This window comes from Rhopalosiphum maidis, chromosome 2 (genome assembly GCF_003676215.2).
Source record: "Rhopalosiphum maidis isolate BTI-1 chromosome 2, ASM367621v3, whole genome shotgun sequence".
In the NCBI taxonomy this organism is placed as follows: Eukaryota; Metazoa; Arthropoda; class Insecta; order Hemiptera; family Aphididae; genus Rhopalosiphum; species Rhopalosiphum maidis.
Genome location: NC_040878.1, coordinates 50,178,007 through 50,203,187, shown reverse-complemented (window position 1 = coordinate 50,203,187; position 25,181 = coordinate 50,178,007). Strand labels below are relative to the sequence as shown.

Genomic DNA, 25,181 nt, shown 5'->3' with positions numbered 1-25,181 from the left:
AATAGGTAATCAAAAAGCAGCATTTACTAAAATCATCAAGAATTGGTAATAATTATAATTCAAGCGGTGGAACTTCTATATTGGTGTTGTTTCCACACCATAATTCAATCAGTGATCATAAAATCTACTTTACTAATTAAATTAATTTATTCTGTAGTGTACTTAACCTAAGTCATATTGTATTATAACGATGACGCGACTGCCTACGAAATTTGAGTTTTAAATTTGGAGAGATTATTATAATTTGCATGTACGAGTATGTACTGTGTGTATGCTCCCTACATGAGATATATAAAGGTGCAAGGGGATATATATAAACCATTTGGGGGTGCTTAGCCCCTCTCAAATTGCGATTATATGCCTACGTAAAAATTGAGGTTCGATTATTAACACATCGTGAACATGGGGTTAATATGGTAAAATGGCTTAAATACAATTATTTATTTCCCCTTCTTCAACTAGCAGAGTGGCGCAGTGGAAGCGTGCTGGGCCCATAACCCAGAGGTCCGTGGATCGAAACCACGCTCTGCTAACTAAATTTTTTGTTCATGTTTTCAAGTTTATTATTTAATCAATGTCCCAGGGGCTACAGTATATTTTATTGTTATAATATCTTATATATAAAATCTCGTGTCACAGTGTTTGTCCGGAATGAACTCCGAAACTACTGGACCGATCTTGATGAAAATTTTACACTGTGTGTTATTTGGTCCTAATTAAAAGATAGGATAGTTTTTATCTCGATTAAGGCCCTCTATATTTTTGCATTGCAAACATTTTGAAAAAGAAAGTTATAGGATTTTTCAAATGTCAATTATAGTTAATATTTCTCATAAATAATTAAGTAAATGATGTATATTTTGGATATTATTTTTCATTCTAATATACAACAAAAAGAAATATAAAAATTTAAAATAGTCTCAATCAATAAAATGATGTATCTAATATAAAATATAAATAAATCTATAAGTGTAATATGGTTGAACTATTATTGAAAATAATTATAAATCAAAATTACTCAATTCAACTAATAATATATTAATTATATTATGAATTTAACTATATAAATGTGAAATGAAAATCTTTGTATAGGGTAAACTCTGGAACAACTTATTATTTATTAAACAAATTATTTTTGATTTTTTGTTTTTTTTTTTTAGACGAAAGAGTATATCACGGAGAAAGTATCTATCACAATAGCATTTGTCTAAATTAAAAAACCTCTGAGTTATTTACAAATTAAAATAAACGTGTATTATTAACGTGTTAATTGTATAAATTGTATACATATAATATATTGAGTACATATACACATAGGCGTAAATTGAGGGGACCTAAGGGGGCTTAGCCCCCTATATCTTTTAGTTTTTCAAGAAATTTAAGGTTATTTATTAGAGAAAATTATAAAATGTAAAACGTAATTCCTAATCAGAATATAAATATATGTGTAAATGTGTTATGTGAACATTTAAGCTTCATGTATGTATTTTGTATTGTAAATTTATAATAAAATTAAAATAATTGAGCTATACGTTAATATTTTATAACAACAACGATAAAAAGTTGTGTATTATACATTTATACGCGGTTAAGTAAATAATTTTGAAGTTTTTATATACCTACATCTTTAATATCTTATATAATAAATGTTACAATAAAATTATAAAATTTATATGTAGTGATGTGGGGGGCGAAACCTTCCGAGGGCCTGTTCTATGTTCTAAGCTCCCCCTTTCTAACAAGGCAAATTTATGCCAATGCATTTACATATACATGTTCTCGATGCATTCCGAAACTACTCAACCGATTTTCAAATAGAATGTTGAACATTTTAACTTTTATTTTGATTTATAAACATTTCATCAATATTTTTACTTTAGTATGTGGGGTTGGTATTTGATTTCATAAAATTCTAAAAAATTTGTAGTTTACACGGAATATAATTGTTATGTATATATGATATATAATTGTTTTTAATGTATTTTTTGGTGTTTGATTTCATTATGCCGCTCCATAATTAATTTTCTGCGGGCGACTATGTATATTAGACTCGCTACCAGTAGCGGCTAGTGGGTAAATATTCTGGGGAGACTTAAATTATATAACATAAATTCCATATAACAACGAACATTTTTTTGTTCGTATGTTAAAACCACTAGGTCAGTAAAAATTCTATTATATTTTCATTTTGCATTTTAAAATATGAATAAATGCTGAAATGCTTATAAAAATGTAAAAAATCATAAATATTAGACGAACATACGTATATTAATTATTAAATAATTAATAAATCGTGAATAAAACGTGTATAACTAGAAAAAAATTAAACACGGGATACACGGCATGGCAATTACTGTCGTGAACCCAGGTTCAATAACGTCTATGATACGCAGCTTATTCTCCTCGGTTCCCTCTAACCAACCAGTCATGCCATTAAATGTTACGATTGTAACTGACGGGCTTCAGTTTCACTGAACCGGCGACCGTCGTAATGAGCCGTAATGTGACCCGCAGAAATGACTAAAATAGTATTTTAATCGAGATACCTATTAATAGGTTTTCGATTTTGTGACTTTTAATTTATAATAATAAACAATGAAAACGATATAATATATTTTCAATTCAAATAAAAATATTTCTAATTTCTATACATTATTATTTTTAATTAATTATATTACTTATAAGTAGCTAGTTTATTTTTAAGGGGAGACGCATTCTCAAAGTCTCCCTTGACAAGCCGCCCCTGCTCGCTACAGTGGTTAAGGGGTTCAATGTATATTGTTAATGTTAAGAGCATATTATAACAATCTTTTTCCCCCGATTTTATCGCATGTACTTTAACGATTAATATTATTTTCTCGATTCATCACATAGGAAAATATTTTTTATATCAATAAATTGAACTATTAGATAAGTTAAAGTCATAATTTATGAAACAAAATTTTCTAATTTTATCGTTATCAATTTTCAAATTTTATCTTTATAAAACATACAAGATCCAACACATATGTAATACGCATAGTACCTATTAAAGACCTGTATGGGCCGGGCTGGACCGGACTTCTATGAAAAATGGAAAATTGTTCTTCAAATTTAGTTATAATATATATCATGGACGTAGTTAGAATTTCAATCAGGAGGGTGGCAGTGGCATAGTCAATTTTAAATCATTGAAATTCAATTTATAAAGTATAAGAAATATAATTTTGTTTAAAATTCAAGGGGAGGGCACTTGCCCCCCTCGCTACACCTATGATATATATTATTTAATTTTTTATTCAAGTTACTTAATGTATAAATAATAAAGTGATATTTTATATTGAATTTATATATCAATTATATTAAATGTTTTTATTATAAATATGTTGTTATAACTTTTAAGTAAATTATAGTTATTGTTTATGAATAAAATATTAAAAACCATAAAAAATTGATCTATCTGGGTCGGACCAGACTTACAACTAATGGTTTCCAGGCCGAGCTGAGAATTATCAGCCCGTACAGACCTCTAGTACTTATATAAATATTATGAAATACATCATAATGAATAATTATATTTATTTATTTATTAGTTCATAGTTAAATTTAATTTGTTTATTATCTATACAATGAATATGTTTATATTTTTATTATTGGTTCATTTGTTGAATTGATGAGCTAAAAACTCTGGTCCCAAAATAAGTCCAAATAGTCTAATAAGCTATGACTATACTAGTACACTGTATCATTAGATTGAGTGTATATCAAGTTCTGGACAGCAGAGAAGTATGCCCCAAGTATTGTAAGTATATATGCATGAAGCACGACTAGTAACTCCTAAGTACATCAAACTGTCACAACTTTTAGTCCAATATTACCTTATAAGTAGGTATTACATTGTAACATAAGACTTCTTGTAACTTATAATACCTACCTAACTAATACTAAACATAATATTAATATACACTTATTAAGTTATAACCTGCATAGAATAATAGCAAAAATATACGATAAATCTAAGGTAATGAATAAAAATGTATTTTGAATTATGACAAATTTAAACTATTCAAGCAGGTATCTTCTCCTATTGTCATATACTGACTGGATTCATTTCTTGATGGTTAGATCCTTGTCATTTATAATTTAAGAACTTTAAACAATTGCATGGATACTTTTAAGAAAAATAAAAGTTTGTTTTTGAAACACAATGTTTGTATGATAGTAAAGTACTATATTTTGTAAAAACATGACATGGATACATACAAAAAAAATAATTTTGAACAGAAATAGAGAAAAATATAAGTATTTAGGTTATAATACTTATGTCATAAATTATGGTAGATATGGAATAATTATAATTAAAATATTTGTTCAAAACATTCTTAAACAATACTTATAGATTTACAATTTAAAACATAATGAGTAATGACTAATGAGAATGGCGTCCAAATAATTTACAACTGCTATCAATGTGACAATTTACATGAATAATAAAGTTTATAAAATATTTATATTTTTATAAGTCTGCAGACTGCAGTACATTTATTATGTTTTCATTCTAGGATTTTGTATGACAAACATAACATACGAAAGCCAACAACAGAATTTCTGATTATTTTGTATAGTCACAACTACTTGTGTAAAACTCATTAGATCTTAAATTAAACTGACTTATAAACATTCAGGTACAAATTAAATAAACACTCAAAACTCTCACAAAAATAACTTTAAATTATACAAAATATTAATACGTTCACAGTTATCGAGTCTAATTGGATGTATACATGTGACATAATTAAATTTAAAATATAATACTGATATTTTATTACAACAAAATAACCATGTAATAATAAAATGGTGGTTCACAATAAAATTAATACTATGTATTTTTCTTCTCGTAATCTATTTATTTAACATGCTGTGAGAAACTATAATCAAGAGGATATTAATTTGTAAGCCAATAATTATTTTTCAATTATATGTTATAATTCATTATAATTTCAAAAAATATTTAAGAATGTTTGAATATAAATAATTCATCAACCAATACAATTTCGACAATTGTGAAAAAAATGCGATTTATTGATTTTTAGTTTGACCTTTTATACCAACAAATTCACGCTAAAACACACAATTATTTTTATTTGGTAGGCCTAATAAAAAAAAAAAAAATACAGAATTTATGAAAATGTAAAACACATCAGACTACAGCTTAACACTACAAAACCATGATATTTAATCTTAAAGTTAAAAAAATAATGTATTATGACATAAATAGGAATTAAATATAATTACCACAGAATAATTTAAATAAATATAGGCAATAAATAATAATAAGAGTATAATCAAAAAATTTGGTAAAATCAAAAGGGCCTAAAATCTCTCAATTTCACTTAATAGTTTTTTTTATGAGAATATAAATTATTTTCAAAGTTTGACAAATAACTATCACATTAAAAAATATATAAAACAATAAAATAATTTAAAATAAAACCAATGCTCATCAATATACCATATGCAATTTTTTTTTCAACTATAAAGATCTAGTAAAATAAATAAAATTTGTCAAAACGATCTTCATATAAATTTTCTTTTTGAATACTTTTTAAAATTATGTTTTGTTTTGAATGTCAAAATAAAAATATATAATATATGATTGTTCAAATTCACTCATATTTAATAAATGGGTCATACAATAATTTCTAATGTTAATAGAAATGATATTAGAACTAGAGTTCTAAATAGAAATTTATTGGGTTTACATCATTAATTATAGATTTGAAAAATTATTTTAAGCAACGAATTTGAATGATAATTGTGTCATAATATAATGGGAAAATTTTTGTGTCTGTTAACATAAAACTTTATTATATAATATTTGTTGTTTAGAAAATATAACTAATTATAAAATATATCACTTTTCTATTCAACTTCCAAATATTGTAAAATTTTTGTTATTATTAGATTTTTATTTTAAGTCTAAGCAAAATGGAGACAATTTACTCAATATGAAAAAAAGTTGTTTTATTAATTTTATTATTATACGAATTATGAAATTATGAAATTTAATTTAATGTAAAATAAGTTAGAAAACCTAATTTTGTTAGAATATTAAATTTGGTTTCAATGAAAGTTAATATTGTAAACTAATTTTAATGTCAACGATCAAGAATATAAGCAAAATATTTGACTCAAAAGATATTATTAAACAATTTAATTATATGTTAGCAATTACAAAGTTAGCATTTACCTAAGAATATAGATATAACTTTAATATATTTTTTCATCCAGAAAAAGTAATTATATGTTATTAGTTCAAATCTATATAAACATTATTTTTAATGGAACTTTCATATATTTGTCACACAATACAAACTTATTTCATATTTTTAATGAATTTTTGTTTTAAGTATTAAAACAAAAATGTTTTATTATATTAATATTAATATATAAATTAAAATATTATCTTGAAACTAGAAATTTAATAAATACATATTAACTGTAAAATACTGTAGTATAAAAAGAAATGGTTATAAAAATGATTTTTTTTAAAAAAATAATCAAAAATAAATTCTATATAAAAGGTTCATACTAATGTTGTAAAATGCTAATATATAATTTAATAAAGTATTAAAATTATAATACTTGATGCATCTAATACCGATTAGTTTTTGTAATATTTTTCTTTCTAAAGTTTATATTATTTTAATCAATTATTATTAGTATTATCATAATTATTAAGTTTTTGATTGCTTAAAATAGATAATTTTTAATCTATGCCTGTGTTGTAGATGTATTAGTATGAGATAAGATAGGGGTCGAGCAATACGGACAATCTTTTATCGTATCAACACACTGATTACACAACACAAAATGATTACAAGGTCCCAATGTGACACTCCTATTACGCTCTTCGCATAACATGCATTTGGTAGCAGTTTGTAAGTATAAAACCTAAACCAAACAAAAGTTATTATTTATTAAATAAAATAACAATGTTATGAATATATATATGTAAATATAAAGAATAGACATATCATAGTTAGTTAATATTCGTAAATGATTTCATTTGTATTAATATTAATTTAAAATTGTAAACATTTTTAACTCAAATATTTGATATTATATTCATAGAATCTTAAACATTTAATATTTACCTTTTCAATTTCTTCTAAATCATTTCTCATTTGACTCTGTAATGACTTTAATACAGATAATGATAAATTTCTAATTTCTGAGACCCTACGTAGTCCATGCAGATACGGTGAACCTTGTAATAAATCTACTTCTTGTTGTAATGATTTTGCTTGATTGATAGCCTTATAAAAATTATAGTTAATATCCAAAAGTTAATTTTATACTATTTAATAATATTCACTTCATCTCTTTGTTGTTCTGCAATTTTTAATTTATTATTTGAATCTTCAGTCTCTCTTTGCCATGCTTCATAAGTGCATCTAACTTGTGACATTCGTTCAGATTCCCAAGACACTAATTTTGATCTACAGTTTAATAATTCTTCTTGTAATCTTTGAACCTAAAAATAATAAAATGTTAATAAATATACTTTTTAAACTTATTGTGTCATTATAAAAAGATAACATTTGTCTTTTTGACTGCATTTTAGAAATATAATTTATATTATTAAAAATTATAGAAATAATTGAAAAAAATAAATAAATGCTATAATATTATCAAAAGTTAACATGGAACTTTTTCAATGAAGTGAAGTAATTTATTTTAAAGCAACTGACTAATAAATCATTTTTTATACAAAAGTGTTATTATTGGAATATGATATTATAACTCCGATAAATTAATATATCTCATAAATTGTGCTTATTAATTTAATTAATTACTTCTTAAAAAACAATACATTATATTCTAGAAAGGTATGATAGTTGTATAAATAATTAAATATTTATATAAAACACGTAATAATATAGAATGTTATGGGACATTCAACAGACAAAAAGACTCAAACTAAAAGGTTATACAACAAAAAGTATCATTACTTCATTTGAATTTGAAGGACTAATTGGAAATGTGTTTGCAGCTCCTGGAGAGCCAATACCAAACAAACCAGTTGAGCCATAATTGTTGCCAGTAACAATATTTAAATGACCTAGACCATCTTGTTGGTTATACCTAGATTTTTGTATGATATTATTTTGCATATGTTTTAATGGAGAAGCTATTGTTGGAGAAAAATGACCAATACTATTATGACGTGTAAGAGGAATATTAACTGGAGCTGAACTTCCTAAAATATCTAAAAATATTCATAAAAAATACAAATACAAATTAATAAAATTAATAAAGTTTATAAAGCATACAATAAATTTACCAGAGGCTTGTAAACTCGATGATAGAGGATTATTTAATATAGGAGATTCATTTTCTCGATCAACAGAAAAATTTAAATTATCTTCCATAACTAAATCGTCTAAATTACCTAAAAATAATAAAATAATAATTTAATTACATGTGTAAATATTTAATTATTTAAATACATCACAACCAAATAACAATTATAAACATACCATTCATAGTAGTTGTTGGCTGATAAGAAGAAAAATGATTCATATAAGATGAATTACTATTACCATTAGATACAACAGGTCCAAATATAGAACTATGTCTTCTTTGTGGTTCAACATTAGGTAACAATGATTGAGAATCAAATGAATTTAAAAGCTAAAAAGTAATAAATATATAGCAAACATTAAATAAAAAAAAATTAATAATTACAGCTTGTATGGTATCTTCATGAGCTATTTGAAATTGTTGAACATTAAATTCAGATCTAGACAAATGGGCACCAGGAGCTTTATTAGGAGAGCCTATACTTGAAGTGCATTCTGAAAGATCCCCACTTCCATTCTATAAACATAACACATCGTTCAATATGAGCGAGTGTTTAAAAATTTAAAAATTACTAACCGATGAACTATTATTGTCATTATCTATTTTTTTTACCGGAGATCTTAAACATTCAGTTCCTATTGAAGGCACAGCATTAGATAGTATATCAGCTAAATCTGTTGAAGAATCTAATCCAGCAGCTGATTCACGAGCAATAATCATTTCCTCTATATAATTAAGTTGATTATTACATTAAGTGAATTTATCATAATGATTGTAATACTGTAATGTAAAAACATACGATCTACATGTGCAAAAGCACAAAATACTCCACGAGGACAATAACCAGCTTGTTGTACATCATTACATTTTGTAGACTTATATATTTCTGGATGAAATTGTTGTTCAGTTCTAGTATGGCAATACGCACATGAGTCACCACTTTCACAATTACTTGGTTCGCCCCATTCATCTCCATGTTTTACGCTAGGACACGGAGTAGATCTAAAACATTTATTTACATTTATTATTTTCAGTTTAAAATAATGAATATTTATTACAATAATAAAAACATGCCTGTACTTGTATTTTCTTGGATTTCTTCTTTTATCTCTACTATTGTGATATTGAGGACATGCATATCCTTGTCGACAAAGTCGAGGAGGACGTTGACATTGATCAGTTTTATAATTTGAAAGAACAAAATTAGTATCTATGAATTAAAAATATATTTTATTAAAATTGTATAGTAAAAGTTGTATACAAATAATTAAGATTAAATTATATACAAAGCCTACCCTGCCATTTAGGATCTTCATTCATTAAATTTTTTTCTTTATCTAATACATTTGGTCCATCTAAATCTATATTATTATCATCATCATTTTCAGTTACCTAATAAAAGTTATAGAATTCATTATTAAATATACTAAACACTCAAATGAATTAAATACCTTTTGCTCATTAATATCATATACAGGTGGTCTTAAATCATGATTCCCGTGTGCAAAAGCACAATGCGGCCCATTTTTTGTGCAAAATCCCCTACTGTCAGTATCATGAACACACATGCATGTCTTATAATATCTCAAATGGTAACGTCTTTCTGTATCACCAGCTGTTCGGTGTAAATATTGGCACCTGTTTTAAATTAAAAATGTAAGAGTATAAGAATCTGATAATAAGGTGATCTTATTTTGTATGTGTGTTAAATACAGGTAGAATACACATCCAGGGTATTCAGTTTAGTATTTTTTCTTGCTTTGTTCATTCAAGCACAGTTCAATGATTATAAGAGGAAGAAAATCTTCTATATTTATCTGTATATATAAATTAGTGAATGTTCTAGTTAAGTTAATTAAGTTTTAAATTGATTAAAATTAATACATTAAACTTGCACTCAATTTGAAGATAAAATATTTTAAACTTTTAACAAAATAGGCATAAATAATCCAACATACATTAAAACAGAAAGAATCCATATTAAATAAACTAAAGAACAATCCATGTTTTCTAACTATACTAGTAATATATAAAATGATTTGTGTAGTGTCTTCTGTGACTTTCAAATTAATAGCAAGACTATAATGAACTAACATTTTAATGGTTAATGTCACAAAAAAGAAGTAACTACAGAATAAAATAGATAACAACAATTTATAATGGGAATAAAATGAATAATATTTATACAAAAAAAGAAAGAATATCTTATTTAATAAAAAATATAAATCATTTTATTAAATAAATTAACGAATAGAGTTTAATCCAAAAGGTATTAAAATTTAGTAAAAATAATTAGGTAGTTAATTTTAACTATTTTTATCAAAATGGCAATACATTAAAAATGTATCTTAAAATAATATTTTTAACATGATTACACAGTACAACACTAATTATAACGATTTGGTGTTATGAACCTTATTATTAAATCTACTACAACTTGATCAACGATATAATTAAATTGTTCATTTTTAGTCCATGTCTCTTGTAAAAATTATTTCATATATAGTAAGTACATACAAGTTGTACTTCCATCGATATTTTCATTTTATTTTTTTTTTAATCGTAATGTTTTTCAGCATTACACACAAACATGATATACAGCAAATAAATTAAAATTAAAATTGTTATTATAATTAAACAAACTTCTAATTTTTAAGAGCAATAAGCATTTGAAATATATCATATAAAACAAAAAGAACTAGCAATATTTATAGATGTATAGTGTTTACACTAATTACCTATAATTTTTTTATAGGTAATATGAAAAATGAATGAATACATTTATAAGTTTAAAATGGTAACGAAAATATTCTTAAAATAATTTGAGGAAAGGACAGTTATGAATTGAATTTATGTCACATACATTCTCTGTAGTAAAACTGAAAGATATACCTATGAAGTAAATTCCAATTCATTAAATAATCTGTATAAAATAAGAAAATTTTAAAATTTTTCAAAACATCCACCTAATTTTGTTTTAAACACATAATTTAAGTTCGCCAACAAATGAATTATTTAAAAAAAAAAATAAACAACAGAATCAGAAATTTTTATCAGGAGTAAGTTTTTACATGAAAAAAAGGAAGTTTTCATAACACACCATTTATTTTAAACCTACAAAAATTCAGATTCAATATCAATATTTCATTAAAAAGGACAAATACATAATTACATGCAATTGTCATTGCTTACTCGTCTCCTTTAGTGCAAACTCCAGTGGTCTCATCATATTGTGTACAATAATCATCTGCACTATAGTTAAATGTGCCATCTCTTTTTCTTACTGGTCTACGGCGCCGCTGATTCATAAAATGCCAATTAAAACAAGTATAGGGTCTATGTTGTGTGCATTTATGTTGTAAAAACAAAGGACATTGCTCAACACGAAACTCTTTTAAATATCTGCAATAATACAAGTTCGACTGATATCAGGCAATACTATTTACTAAATCTGTATCATAATGTGTGAACCATTAATGAACGGATAAATAAATAACAGAAAATCATGCACAAAATCATGTCTTACGAATAATGATTTGGTTTCTCCATTTGGGCAGGAATCTTAGATTCTGACGGCATTTTGTTGCACTTTGTTTACAGCCTTAGATATTTTTTAAAATGTTAATTTTACTTGTTTGACCGCATCGACAGCGGTTCAATAATAGAATTTCGGCAAATTTGAAGTAGTTTTTGTTTCATTCATGATGCAAAAATTAAAAAATATATAGTACCTAAAAAGCTAAAGCAAAATGTTTTTTTTTTTGACGACTTGTGTTATTGTTTTACACTTTCCAAAATATTGATCACATGACTAAACCATGGTAGCATATGTGTACACAGTGAAGCCAACAAAACGGTAATATCTTGTATTGCCATTTAACCACTGATAACGATGGCATTGATAAAGTAATCACCTTTCAAAAATTCCCCCTTTCGCTTTTCCTTTCTAAAAAATAAAACACCAATGAATTTACTATGCTATTACGTAAGCACTAAGCTGGCCTTACTTTACTAATGCCATTCACTAGCGAATGTCATTAAAATAGACTAATGGTGAGTACAATAGATATAATTGTATGTAAATTTGTTTTTAAAGAACCGTATTATTCATGTTTCAGGCATCATAATGGTTTAGTTTAAGCCATTTTGGTATTCATACATTCAGTTGTGATAAATCTATTGCAGTGACAATAATTTATCTACTTAATTTTCATCTAACTATTTGATCATGGACAGAAGCAATCGTAAGACAATTCGTGTTGGTTCACGTAAAAGTGAATTAGCATTAATCCAAACCAAGTTTGTTATTAGCCAGTTAAAAGAATTACATCCCGAAATAGAATTTGAAATAGTCTCTATGACCACAATGGGTGATAGAGTTCTGGATAAACCTTTACCGAAAATTGGAGAGAAAAGTTTGTTCACCAAGGATCTTGAAGTTGCTTTACTCAGTGGTACTGTTGATTTCATTGTACATTCATTGAAAGATTTACCAACTGTAATGGAAATTGGAACAACAATTGGGGCTGTATTAGAACGAGATGATCCAAGAGACGCTCTAGTACTTCGAGAAGATTGTAAAGAATATCAATTGGACTCATTACCTTCAAAAAGTTTCATTGGTAAGTAATCAAATAACCTTGTGTGGTATGAAATAGATACAATATGTTACAATGCTGATATACTTAAGAATTATAATTACTTAATATTTAAAAAAATAATATATATTACATTACATGTAGGCATGGGCAGATAGGTCTACCGGGAAACCGGATAATTCCCTATGCCCCCCCCCTCTTTCATGTGGGGGAGCCCCTTTTTAAAATTTCCCAGTAGGCCAAAAATTGCTTATCTACCCATACATGTAGGCCTAAAAACTATAATAGATTTATCTTGATAAATTTTATTTTTACAAACATTTATTAAGTTTTTATTACTGCGCCATATACTATGGTACTAAATTGATTGAAAAATATACAGAACTTGTAATACATAATATTTTCGATGCTTAATGAATATGCATAGAATATTTATAATTTTTTCTAAAAATTAGTTTCCATATGTTTCTCTAAATTTATAACTAAAATGTATGTAATAATAAATTTATAAATATATTAAATTGTTTGTTTATACATGTATACATTTATAATAGTCCATAAGTTAATACATTTGTTTTATCAACACTAATTTAAATATTAATTATGTAGATATGTATGTATTTTTTATAGTTTCTATTTAATGAATATACAATTCTATAATTCACTACAGTTATCATTTTTGCTACACTAAGACATGTTTATCTTGACAGTATAATTTGTTTAGTTATTGTATTATTTATAAAGTATAAATTCAGTAATTGAAATATTATGCTCAATAATTTAACTTTTAGAAGCAGCATAAATTGTATTACAATTTAATGTATACACTAGACATTTAATTCAAAAATTAATTTTATTATATGTATTTGTAATTGCCTTTTAATGCGCGTTAATAATATATACCCAACCTGCATTTAATTTAAATATATTTTATTGGTTTTAATATTTTTAATTATGTCTTATTAACTAATCATAGTCATAAAATATTCAATTTGTAGATCATAGGCCAACAAACCTTTTTTATCATAATCAAAACTTGTCAAACATAGTTTAGATTTTAATAAAGGTATAATTCTCTTATACAGATAACTCATTTTTATTTACGTATAATACATACAATCATAAACGTGTTTAGATACTGACTATTATAATTTAAGTAATAATTTGTAATTCCAAATTTTAATTTTATAAAATTAAAATACTAAAAATTGCTAACATTTGTTTGTATTATCTATCTATATTCCATTATTCAAAAATCATAATATATAATATTATATTCATTATTCTTAAAGAATTGGGTGGCGTTGGGAAATTTAGCCTTAATTTAAACTGTTTATGTTTACTCTTTTTACATGAGAATTTAGCATTCTATAAAAAACCAAGTTATTATTTCATTTTAATGGTGTAAATAACATGAGTTTTGTCTAATTTACAGTTTGTGCATTTAAAACTTATGGTATGTAGTATACTAGTATGTAAATTAAAAATAAATGACAATAACAAATATCCAATAACATTTTAAAAGTACTTATAATTATATTTATTATAAAGATAGATGGGTTAAAATTTGTTATAGACATACAACAGCATAGTGGTTCATTTAAACCATAATATTTTTAAAAAGTAGAAACTATATATTTTTAATAGACAGGAGCATTAGGATTTTTAGAAAAGTAGTTAAAATAAATCAATTTACTTGCATGCTCATTTTTGGTATGCAATAGAATGCCATATTCAACACTGTTATTAATTTTCTTTTTATTATTTTTTCAGGAACTAGTTCCTTAAGACGCACGGCTCAGTTAAAAAGAAAATTTCCTAATCTTCAAGTGTCGGATGTCCGTGGAAATTTAAATACTAGATTAAAGAAATTGGACAGTAGTAATTCTACTGGTGACAACACAAATACAAATTATAGTGGCATAATTTTAGCATTGGCTGGAATTCAAAGAATGGGATGGGAAAAACGTGTTTCTCAAATAATTGATTCAGATGTTATGCTTTATGCTGTTGGTCAAGGCGCTTTGGCAGTTGAATGTCGTTTGGGAGATGATTATATTTTAGAATTACTTGAACCATTGCATCATTATGAAACAGTTTTACAAGTAAAATATTTTACTAAAATTAAAAGTTGAAAGCTATCATTATTTAATATTATATATCAATATTAGTCCATTTTACACAATAACTAGTTTTTTTTATGAATATCAATTATTAAATATGTATACTAGTATTAGAATTAGTATATTCTATGTTATTAGAAATATTTTATCACTAAATAGTAATTTAGCCATGTTAGAAACAATTTACACCAACAGAAAGCACAAAAATCATTCTGTGATATAAGTACTTATCATAATTTCTAAACACCAGTTATCATTAAATATTTTTCTTAAATACTTAATTCATCATAATAACTTATATTTTGATCTTAGTATATATCAGTAGTTTTCAACTTTTTTAACCATGCGGCACACTTCAACTCCTATAAGATATTCGCGGCACACCAATCCATAAAATATGTGAAACATATTTTATGTATAAATACATACTAATAAAAAAATTAATAGATTTTTCGCGGCACACTTCAAGAGCGCTCATGGCGTACTGGTTGAAAACCACTGGTATATATTATAATTAGGGCTCGGAATTTATAGCACTAAAAATAAATTAAATATGCGCTATAATATGCCCCAAAAACATGAATATATATAGCAAATATAAAAATGTATTCTATTTATTATTAAAAAACACATATTGTTATATTAACTGTTCAATAGGCCAATACGATGGACTATTTAAAAATAGACTGATATGAACAAAAATATGGGTATTTTTCATATGTATTCAAAATAATAATAATAAAAATAAATGACAACATTTTTATATTTTTTATACCTCATAATATAAACTAGATTTATGAAAATACAAATTAGAACGTTATATTATGCAAATTAGCAAAAAATAGCACCAAAACTTGAATAATAGAACTAAAAACCTAAAATACTTCAAATTTGCAAAAAATCACATTATAAAATTTCATACTTGGAGTGCTGGTGCATAAAACCAATTTATAGCTCATTCTGCTAGTTTAATCTCTATCCTAAATTAATTATCAAATACTATAAAATCCGAGCCCTGATTATAATCATCACGAATATCTGAAATATTTATATGTTTTTAGATATAAAATAAGTTTAAAATCTCAGATTAACTAATTACATTAAAATTAAAAATGTATCTAATAAATACAAAGAATACAATTGTCATCTTAAAATTTCAATGAAAAGTGAAAACTATTTTGAATCAAAAAATACTAATTTCAACAATAATATATAACTTATATTCAGTTTTATACTTGAACTATATAAATTATTTTATTGCATGTATAATATTCCATAATTATAAAATAAAAGTTTTTGTGTCTATTGCATTATTCCATTTGTCATTAGGTTGTTGCTGAAAGAGGTTTCCTTACACGATTGGGAGGAGGATGCAGTGCACCTGTTGGCATAAGGTCTACTGTTTGTTTAACAAAAAATGCTATGTCTTTGGATGGTGCCGTTTGGAGCCTTGATGGCTTAGAAGAATTACAATCTTCATCTTCTGCAGAGTTGGCAGATAAAAAAGTCATACAGAGCCATATTGATCAGTACAGAGGTGAAGATGGAGAACCACCAAAAAAATGTCCATACAAGCAACCAAGGCAATTCGTAGGTGTTACACCAGGGAAAATTAGTTATTTAGATTTGGATGCAGCATTAAAATTGGGTACAGAGTTAGCAGAAAATTTAATAAGTAAAGGTGCTCTTGATATAATGAATACAGCAAAAGATATAATTCACTCGACCATTAAATAATTGTACATAACCTTGTGTTATTAAAATTCGCTTTTTTATTCTCTTGGGGTGGTTATGTTTGGTTTTGGTGATTTATGTTAACCCTTGTTATTTATTGTATTGTCCTTTTATTTTTATTTGAATGACTACCCCTTGTTGAATTATACTACTCTTATTATTGTTAGTAAAATATAAATATTTACAATTAGTTACCCATCAAATATACATTCTTATTTTTTAATTCCTATATGAGTGCTTGAATAGTTGAATCAGGAAAAATTTGAAAGGGAAATGTGTAATAAAAATATAAAATATGCATTTCTGAATATTTTAATGTCTTATTGATTAAGATATAATTAAGAGATACATATATATTTTTGTTTTAAGTATTAGGACTAATTCCTTTCTAAATTCAAGCACTACCTATAAGATACATGATAGAGACAACATTTTGCTCTAATGGTAAACATGCTCTTTAATGCAAGAAAATGTACATACTCGTTTTTGATGAAATAATATTATTCATGGCATGTGTAATAAGCCGTTTTTAAATACAATCTAACTTACAAAAAACGAAGCCCATCTAGACAATGATTAAATCAATGAAAACATATTGAAATTTATAATTTTTAATTGGTAATATACTATAAAGTATAAATGATAAATTAAATTATATTATTTTTATAATGACTTGCATTATTCTGTAGGTAATTACTATGATAAAAAAAACTATGAGTACAATTAATGGTCCTTACAGAATTTATTTTAACCTAAAAAAATTTTACATTTATTTCCTTATCTTAAGATGAAAAAAATATGTAAATATATATAAAAATAAATATACGTTGTTTCTACCTAAAATTTTGTTATACTTATTTAAAAAACATTTTTTTTTAATCAAAATATTTTTAAAGGTACTTTGAAACATTATTTTAAAAAGAACACATATGATACAATGCATTTTCTCCTAGAATTCAGTTATGATATAACTTCTTTCACTGAATAATTGAATTAGTACCTATTAATGCATCGTTGCTGGAAATATTTCAAAACAAAATAGTTTTTGGTACTTCTTCTTGTAAACAAAAAAATCATTTTAATTATTATCTAACAGTTACCAACATATATAATGAGGCAAGAATTATTAAAAAATAAACGAATTTTCATATTATTTTATAATACTACCAACATTTATATGTAAAATTTAATTCATTTAATATATGGGGTAGCAATTATTTTAATGTCTGCATAGAATAATTTACAAATACTTCTGAAAATAAGAATGTACTTTTAGTAATAAAATCATTAACAAACATAATAGTTGATACGTATAAGAATAAGGATGTTGAACCAACAAGTGTTATCCGATCATCTCTACTCTAATGTACAAGTGTCTAATATGGCAAAACTGCATTCACATTAAAGTAACACAATATATTCTATTGTTTATCGGTAGTGTTAATATATTACACATTCATAACTCAAAGATAACACTAACAGACTCAAGTGGAGAAGACATCATAACAATATCATGTTATAATACAAAATTGATACTAATGTACATATATTGTATGTACGTAGACAACATATGCAGGTTAAATGTTCTTACGACTATTACAATATAAACAAATACTGATCTTGGGAAAAAATATTTATTAAATCAAAATAATACACATAGCAATTATTGGTTGGCTTGGTCAGTAGGTATAGTTTTGATAATATCTGAATCACCTGGGTCGGTGATTGACAAAGTAGCAACCCTGAAGTATTTACCACATGCGGTACCTAATTCAATGTTGTTGCCTGAGTATTGGAAAACATCAGTTTTAGACAACATGGCGTAGTACTCAATCTCCGATACTCTGAGGAACAAAAATTAAACAATTAAATAAATATTTTCAAACAGAATGATATAGGTGATTGATTTTACCTGGTTTACCTCTTTTAGAGGTTTCAACCACCCATATATTTAAGCAATCAATAAACCAGCAGTACAGAAAAAAAGAAAATCATGGTCTAACTAGAGACTACTCCATAGGTAAACCCCAAAATCGGAAATTGTAAATAAAAAAACCATAAGAAACGGGGGTTTCCTACTTCTCAGTCTCACCTTAACGGAGATGTGTTGTTTGCAATGATGACCAGCTTAGATTTTCCTTGTCTTAGGGTTTTCAACGATTGCTTCAGGCCCAAGACACATTTTCCTGACTTCATGACAAGAGCTAACTTGGTGTTGATGCTTTCCAAAGCTTTTTTCTATATATATATAAAAAAAAATGAATAATAATAAACATCTAATAAACAGTTTTTTAAATATCGATACATTCAAAGTGTTTTGTTATTAATAAGTTACACAATTATATTTTCACCTACTAGAGAACAAATAGTTTGTATACATTATTAAACAGAGTGTAATGGTAAGGTGGGTATGCAATGAAAGATTTTTGTAAAGGGCATGATAACATATAATGCATTTGTTTTTTTAGATGAACTGTACACATGAATAACTCCTATTCAGATCACAGATCAACCACAAAAATAAATATATAAAACATGTGCATCAAAAGTTCATAATTATCATAATTATCAGTTACCTTTTCGGTAAAAAATACAAAAATTTACTACTAGGGATAAGTGACAAAATCAGAACAGTTGGAATTTTTAATTGATTTTCGAAAACCTAGTCATTACACATCATCCACTTACGAATATACATACTAACAGCAATGCATAAACACGTGGTTTATCGCGCAATAGCGCAAAACGAAATACTGAGATCCCAGTTTAATATAATACAAAACGTACCTGTTTTTTTCCAGCGGCCATTTTTTACGGTCGGTGTTAAGTGAAAACTAATTTAAAAAAAAATTAAAAACCTGAAAGGTAAGCGGTACCGACGGAAAACGTTACGATGTACGCAAGCGAAAAGAGAATGGCGGATGCCGGACCGAAAAGAATGCAGGGTGACGTCGACGAATGATACATTACTTTGCGTTCTTATTTTTGCCGTATGCAGCGTTGCGGATGGTTGCTATGTTATCAAAATACAACGTTGATAACAATAGACCATGGTTACGGTAACCAAACTCTGGTAAACGTCACAGTGTGACCAAAAGAAATTAGAACAAATTACCGGAGATTGGCGGATAAACAAAATTTAAATTTTCAAAATTAAATTATTACTCTACAATTACTTGTTAATACTTTAATAGTCATACAAATATTAAATACAAAAATAAACTAACCAGTAACCGCAAAAATATGTAAAAAATTACATATTATCACATGACATTGTTGGTTAATCAAAATGATTTATTCGTGAGTGGTTAACATTCACAATTTAATATAGTCGATCCTAAATCGTGATCATTTATGTTCTAAAAATAAATCATTTGTGTATTGTGTTGTATAATTATTGAATGTTTAATGATTTTTAGGGGAGTTACGAATACTAGTTAATCATAGATATTTATTTATTTATACCTATTATATGAATATTAAATACATAAACAAAATTATTAAAAAATAAGTTAAAAAAATAAAATTAGTTGTTAAGATAAGTTCTTTATGGGGTTGCATAAAAAATGTATTAATTTAATGAATCAATCATGCGCCACCAAATCTTGTTTAAGAGACCATTGTATAGTTCACTATCATTGATGTAATTAGCGGGGGTTTTAGGATCTAGGGGAGCCTCCTCAAAATATATTTCAGCCCTCATATTTTTTTGATTATTTAAGATTAAATAATAATTTAGGCATAAAATAGTGATAATGTGAAATACACCCTATGCAATTTGACGTTGAGAATTATTATAAGTTATAACAGAATTATTTAAAAGTAAATTGTATAAAATATATAAGATATTAAAGTTAATTTTGCAATGTACATATTATAAATATATAATTTAATAAAAATATTCTTATCTAATAAATATTATGCGGGCATGCGGCATCGACCAACGGCATTGCGACGGTCACCGTCCAATATTTTAGTTTTATTTTGGTGATTAAAAATGGATAAAAAACTTATTTAGTATTTTTAATATACCAACAAAATTATCCGTATTTGTATAGTTGTTACTATTAATATGAAAATAATACAGAAGAACCTCCTATTTTTTTTGGAAAGCATTAAAGTAATTAAATTAAATTAGGTATTTATTTGTTGGCTCTTACAGCCCTACTAATATTTTAGACCTAGTTGTGCCAATGCTCACATATTGATTCAGAATATTATTTCTAATATTTTAATTCGTAAAATAGCTTCTAAGGCAATATTGTAGATATAATTTGGGCTTTTATTAAATAGTATTTTTGTGTCTAAAATCTAACTTTAAAAATGTTCATAAATTATTTAATAAATGAAAAAAAAGTTTATCATGGAAAATATATTAATATTATGTCATCTGCATGGATAATAATTTTATGTTTCTTAAAAATAAAAATAAATCTAAACCAAGTGCTTTTGGAAACGTCCTATCTTATTACGTGTTTGTATGTTTATAATATTATATTCTTTACTATAATTAATATTATTATCATATATTGTACAAAAAGAAGTAAATAACATACCTATTTAAGACATTAAACATTTAAGTAGAATATTATATATTATTATATCTTAATAAATTGTATGATGGTAAGTAATAAGTATATATCCAATCACTATTATACATTTATACGTGGTTTTCAATCGACGTGCCACTAGCTTTTCTGAACTATTTTTTTTTTTGTATAAGTGACTGCTATTTATTTATTTATTTATTTATTTATTTATTTATTTATTTATTTATTTATTACAATATACGGGTTGCCCCTATAACATTAAAGTACAGTACAGTTTAGAATAATAGTAGAAGATTGAAAACAAAATAATATGTAAATAACAGAATTAAAATTATAATAAGACAGTTATACAATTAACGCTTGTATTAAACTTAAGAGTTTATTAACAGTGTTTAAGAAAACATCAGAACAAATTATCATCAAAAGAGGGGTCCTCATTGGCAAGTGACATAATTCGTCTTAAAGGCTCATTTATCAGATAATTAGTGTTGACGGTAGGAATATGGAAGGTCACATGAGAACGAGATACATGCGAAGGGACTTTGAAGTTAATTTGGGAAAGCAAGCAAGGGGAATCAATATGGTTAGTAATAAGACCACGAATAAATTTTAAATTTAAAGTTCTTCTTCGTTCAGCAAGAGTAGGTAGGCCAAGTACGTTAGCGATATTGGTATAATCATGAGCTAAATGGGGAATGCCTAACACAAAACAACAAAATCTCAAAAATCTAAATTGAACACGTTCGAGTTGATTAATATCAGAAACAGTGTAAGGATCCCAGACAACCGACCCGTACTCTAAAATAGGACGTACTAAAGCGCAATATAGTGATTTTAACGATTTTGACATTTTAAAATCTTTAGATAGACGCATAATGAATCCTAAAACTTTAAATTCTCTACTAGTAATCATCGCAATATGAGGTCTTGGACTAAGGGTACTAGATAGTTTAAAACCCAGATCGATTAGATTATTAACGCGTTCAATTGTCAGACCAGAGATATTGTAGTCAAAAAGGATAGTAGAACAGGAACGAGTAAACGTCATGACTCGGCATTTTGAAGCATTGACTTTAAGGCCTATTTTAAAACACCAACTAACAAAACAATCAAGGCTACTTTGGAGGTTCTCACAATCAGCAGCTGAGTTTATTTCCATAAATAGTTTCATAACATCTGTAAAACACAAAAGCTTACACAAAGGCAAGGCGTGTACGTACACTATTGACAAACAGTAAAAATAGAATCGGTGATAAATGTCCACCTTGGGGGACACCAGACGTAGCCTATAGTTATTATAATTAATCGTAGATAATTAATCTACAAATAGACAAAATATAATCTTAACACATCTGAGATATTTATATATTTATGCGACAATTCGTAATCAGAAAACGATAAAGATCAATGATGAGATAACTATTTAACTTCAATAAAATGTAAAAGTTGTATGATATTATTATCACAGAATATGTTATTATGTAATAAGTGTTATTAATATCACTTTATCAGTTTACCTGTTGCAGCTTGCAGCTGACTGAGTTGTTTGTCTATCAACTATTCGTCCAAGAACCAAGAATAAAAGATGAACAAATTTCTCATTAAATGTTTAATACCTATTCCTACCTACTTTTTTTTATTCACCTAATAATAAATTATAAATTAATTAATATTTGTATTTTGTTTAAATATGGCAATATGTATTTAATAATATAGCGTACCCAACTACCTAAGTTTTGACAATTGAATGTAAACAAATAACCCCCTTGCACCCCCCCCCCGCGGCGCCCATGGCTTATAGGATTTTTGGATATGAACATTTCACTCACTCACTACTGTGAAATGTAAATTATAATTATTATATAAACAATTTTGTGGACGTTGTGAGTTGTAACTATTTTTCACTCAAAATAAAATATAGATTATGGGGATACCTCACTTAGCTAGAATTTAAATATATTTCATATTAGGTAGCATTTATGTGGCGCTAGAGCTAAAGGGAACAATATATTCCATTTGGTTCAATTTTGAATCTGAATAACATAATATGCCCGATGCCGCCTCCACCATGACTATAAATATTAGTTTTACTTATTAAATTCAAATTACACAGGCCGATAGTACATAACGTAATTACCTTGAAGGATTGATATGATTTAATTGGTCTAACCGTTAGACAATAGAATTTAACGAAACATGTAAGTTTAATAAATTATATCCGCGGACAAGTCTAAAGGCGGTATGCGAACCAGACAAACTATAAACAATAACAAAATTGTCAGAATTCCTTCTTCCTAGTCAGTTACTCAGTTACTATACCGTTGATATCCGATAGATAGAATACCCAGGTTTAATTTTTCACGAGCGCTTCAACTTAAATATATACTATATAGGTACCATTGTCCATCTTAACAAAAATCAACCAATTTCGCTAAGGTATTATATTGTACGCATATTTTTTTAGGGATTTTATAATACCAGAAAAGTTATAATAGTCCGTATTCCGTATGACCTGAACCTCAGCTTCCCCTCCTCAAATCTCAAACACTGAGCCTACAGAGATGATGCATGATGTGAAATGTACGTTTGAATTTGGTGACGCGGGGAAACAAATTCGATAGGGACGGAGCGCTTTAATTACAATACGATTCGACGGTCTACGTAGTGTCGTGATTATTATATTTAAGATATTATATTGCGCTCATATTGGATACAGACGATACATTAAACCATGGACACGCTGCATGAAACAATTAATATTAATTATTATTTAAATTTTCAATTATACGCAGTAGTCCGGTAGTCGTGGTATGAATTACGTGTAATCGAAAAACTGCGATAACGGATCGAGCATATTATAGTCAAATAGCGCAGGCCGCGGACCATAATAATATAATAGGTAGATAATAATATTACATATATGCGTCGTGAGCGTGATGGATAGGTCAAACCGTCAACACCGAAATGGAAGTTATTTTACTATTCCTTGAAATTATAATTTTTTTGTATATTTTTCAAAATTCCATAAAAACTAATAATGTATATATATTTTTATTTTTTTTATATAGGTAAATGTTTTTTTTTTTTAACGTTTTATTGTGCCTTACTGCCTTATAGATAATGCCACAATAGTATGTATCATATTAGTATATGGGCACTTGATACTTGTGGTTCAATAATTTGGTAGGTACATTATAATTTATAATATCATGATGTCTACAACTGTTTCACTTATTATAGAAATGCTCGATAGACCAGCGGTTCTCAAGCTGTGGTACGCGAAAGACTATATGGTGATACGCGGGGGGCCGTTTTTGGATAATAATAAACTCATTCAATTATTTTATTCATATCTTATTTTAAAAAAACTAAAATATAATTATACTCCAGTTGTAGTATTTTACTGCCTTATTATTAATAAAAAAAAATGTATTTAACTATACGATTTGGATTTTGGATCGTTTTATTTTTAGTCATTAGTGGTAGTGTGGTACGCGACTGATTGATAAACATATCTAATATATAAGTGGTAAGTAAAAAAAAAAGTTTGAGAACCGCTACAATAGACAATAAGTATAATTACTGAATGGTTGGCGCTTACAGCAATAGATATTAGTAATGTATTTTATTTTTACTACCTATGTATAGTTAAAATATTTATTGGTACTTGGTTGGTACTTTGGTAGACAAATGGTTTGGTGGTTATTATTAGGTATTGAAAATTTTAATAAAAAATATCTCTACATTACTCACCAGCCATCTCAAAGTAATTTTCGGTCTGAGCCACTCTGAACCCAACTGCTATAGCTACGATCAAGTTATTCAAGTAT

At 26.4% G+C, this 25,181-nt stretch overlaps 4 protein-coding genes and 1 non-coding gene across 7 annotated transcripts; 2 read left to right on the top strand and 3 right to left on the bottom strand.

Annotated features, from left to right (window-relative positions):
• The first annotated feature begins 460 nt into the window (after positions 1-460).
• Trnam-cau lies at positions 461-532 on the top strand. Its single transcript has one exon. It is a non-coding gene; the product is annotated as a tRNA-Met (tRNA).
• A 6,049-nt stretch (positions 533-6,581) lies between these two features.
• Positions 6,582-12,131, bottom strand: LOC113554985 (RING finger protein unkempt). Of its 3 annotated transcripts, none has more exons than XM_026959225.1 (14): positions 11,873-12,131; positions 11,539-11,748; positions 9,798-9,984; positions 9,642-9,738; positions 9,427-9,556; positions 9,146-9,348; positions 8,923-9,071; positions 8,731-8,862; positions 8,523-8,676; positions 8,327-8,434; positions 7,995-8,251; positions 7,358-7,516; positions 7,137-7,298; positions 6,582-6,933 (listed from the first exon to the last, which is right to left on the bottom strand). In XM_026959225.1, the coding sequence occupies exons 1-14, from the start codon at positions 11,923-11,925 to the stop codon at positions 6,754-6,756; spliced, it is 2,181 nt and encodes a 726-aa protein (XP_026815026.1). In that variant the 5' UTR covers positions 11,926-12,131; the 3' UTR covers positions 6,582-6,753. The 3 variants fall into 3 exon arrangements, with proteins under 3 accessions (XP_026815026.1, XP_026815025.1, XP_026815027.1); XM_026959224.1 differs by having other exon boundaries at positions 6,584-6,933; positions 9,421-9,556; positions 11,873-12,130; XM_026959226.1 differs by having other exon boundaries at positions 6,587-6,933; positions 8,959-9,071; positions 9,421-9,556; positions 11,873-12,130.
• Positions 12,132-12,257: 126 nt separating this feature from the next.
• Positions 12,258-17,004, top strand: LOC113554986 (porphobilinogen deaminase). The gene is made up of 4 exons (XM_026959227.1): positions 12,258-12,399; positions 12,465-12,968; positions 14,718-15,049; positions 16,397-17,004. Exons 2-4 carry the CDS (start codon positions 12,575-12,577, stop codon positions 16,802-16,804), a joined length of 1,134 nt encoding a protein of 377 aa, XP_026815028.1. The 5' UTR covers positions 12,258-12,399; positions 12,465-12,574; the 3' UTR covers positions 16,805-17,004.
• A 1,412-nt stretch (positions 17,005-18,416) lies between these two features.
• LOC113554987 (60S ribosomal protein L30) lies at positions 18,417-19,775 on the bottom strand. The gene is made up of 3 exons (XM_026959228.1): positions 19,589-19,775; positions 18,894-19,039; positions 18,417-18,645 (listed from the first exon to the last, which is right to left on the bottom strand). Exons 1-3 carry the CDS (start codon positions 19,607-19,609, stop codon positions 18,465-18,467), a joined length of 348 nt encoding a protein of 115 aa, XP_026815029.1. The 5' UTR covers positions 19,610-19,775; the 3' UTR covers positions 18,417-18,464.
• A 1,979-nt stretch (positions 19,776-21,754) lies between these two features.
• On the bottom strand, positions 21,755-22,522 carry LOC113552503. Its single transcript, XM_026955371.1, has one exon. It carries the CDS (start codon positions 22,520-22,522, stop codon positions 21,755-21,757), a length of 768 nt encoding a protein of 255 aa, XP_026811172.1.
• Positions 22,523-25,181: the final 2,659 nt, after the last annotated feature.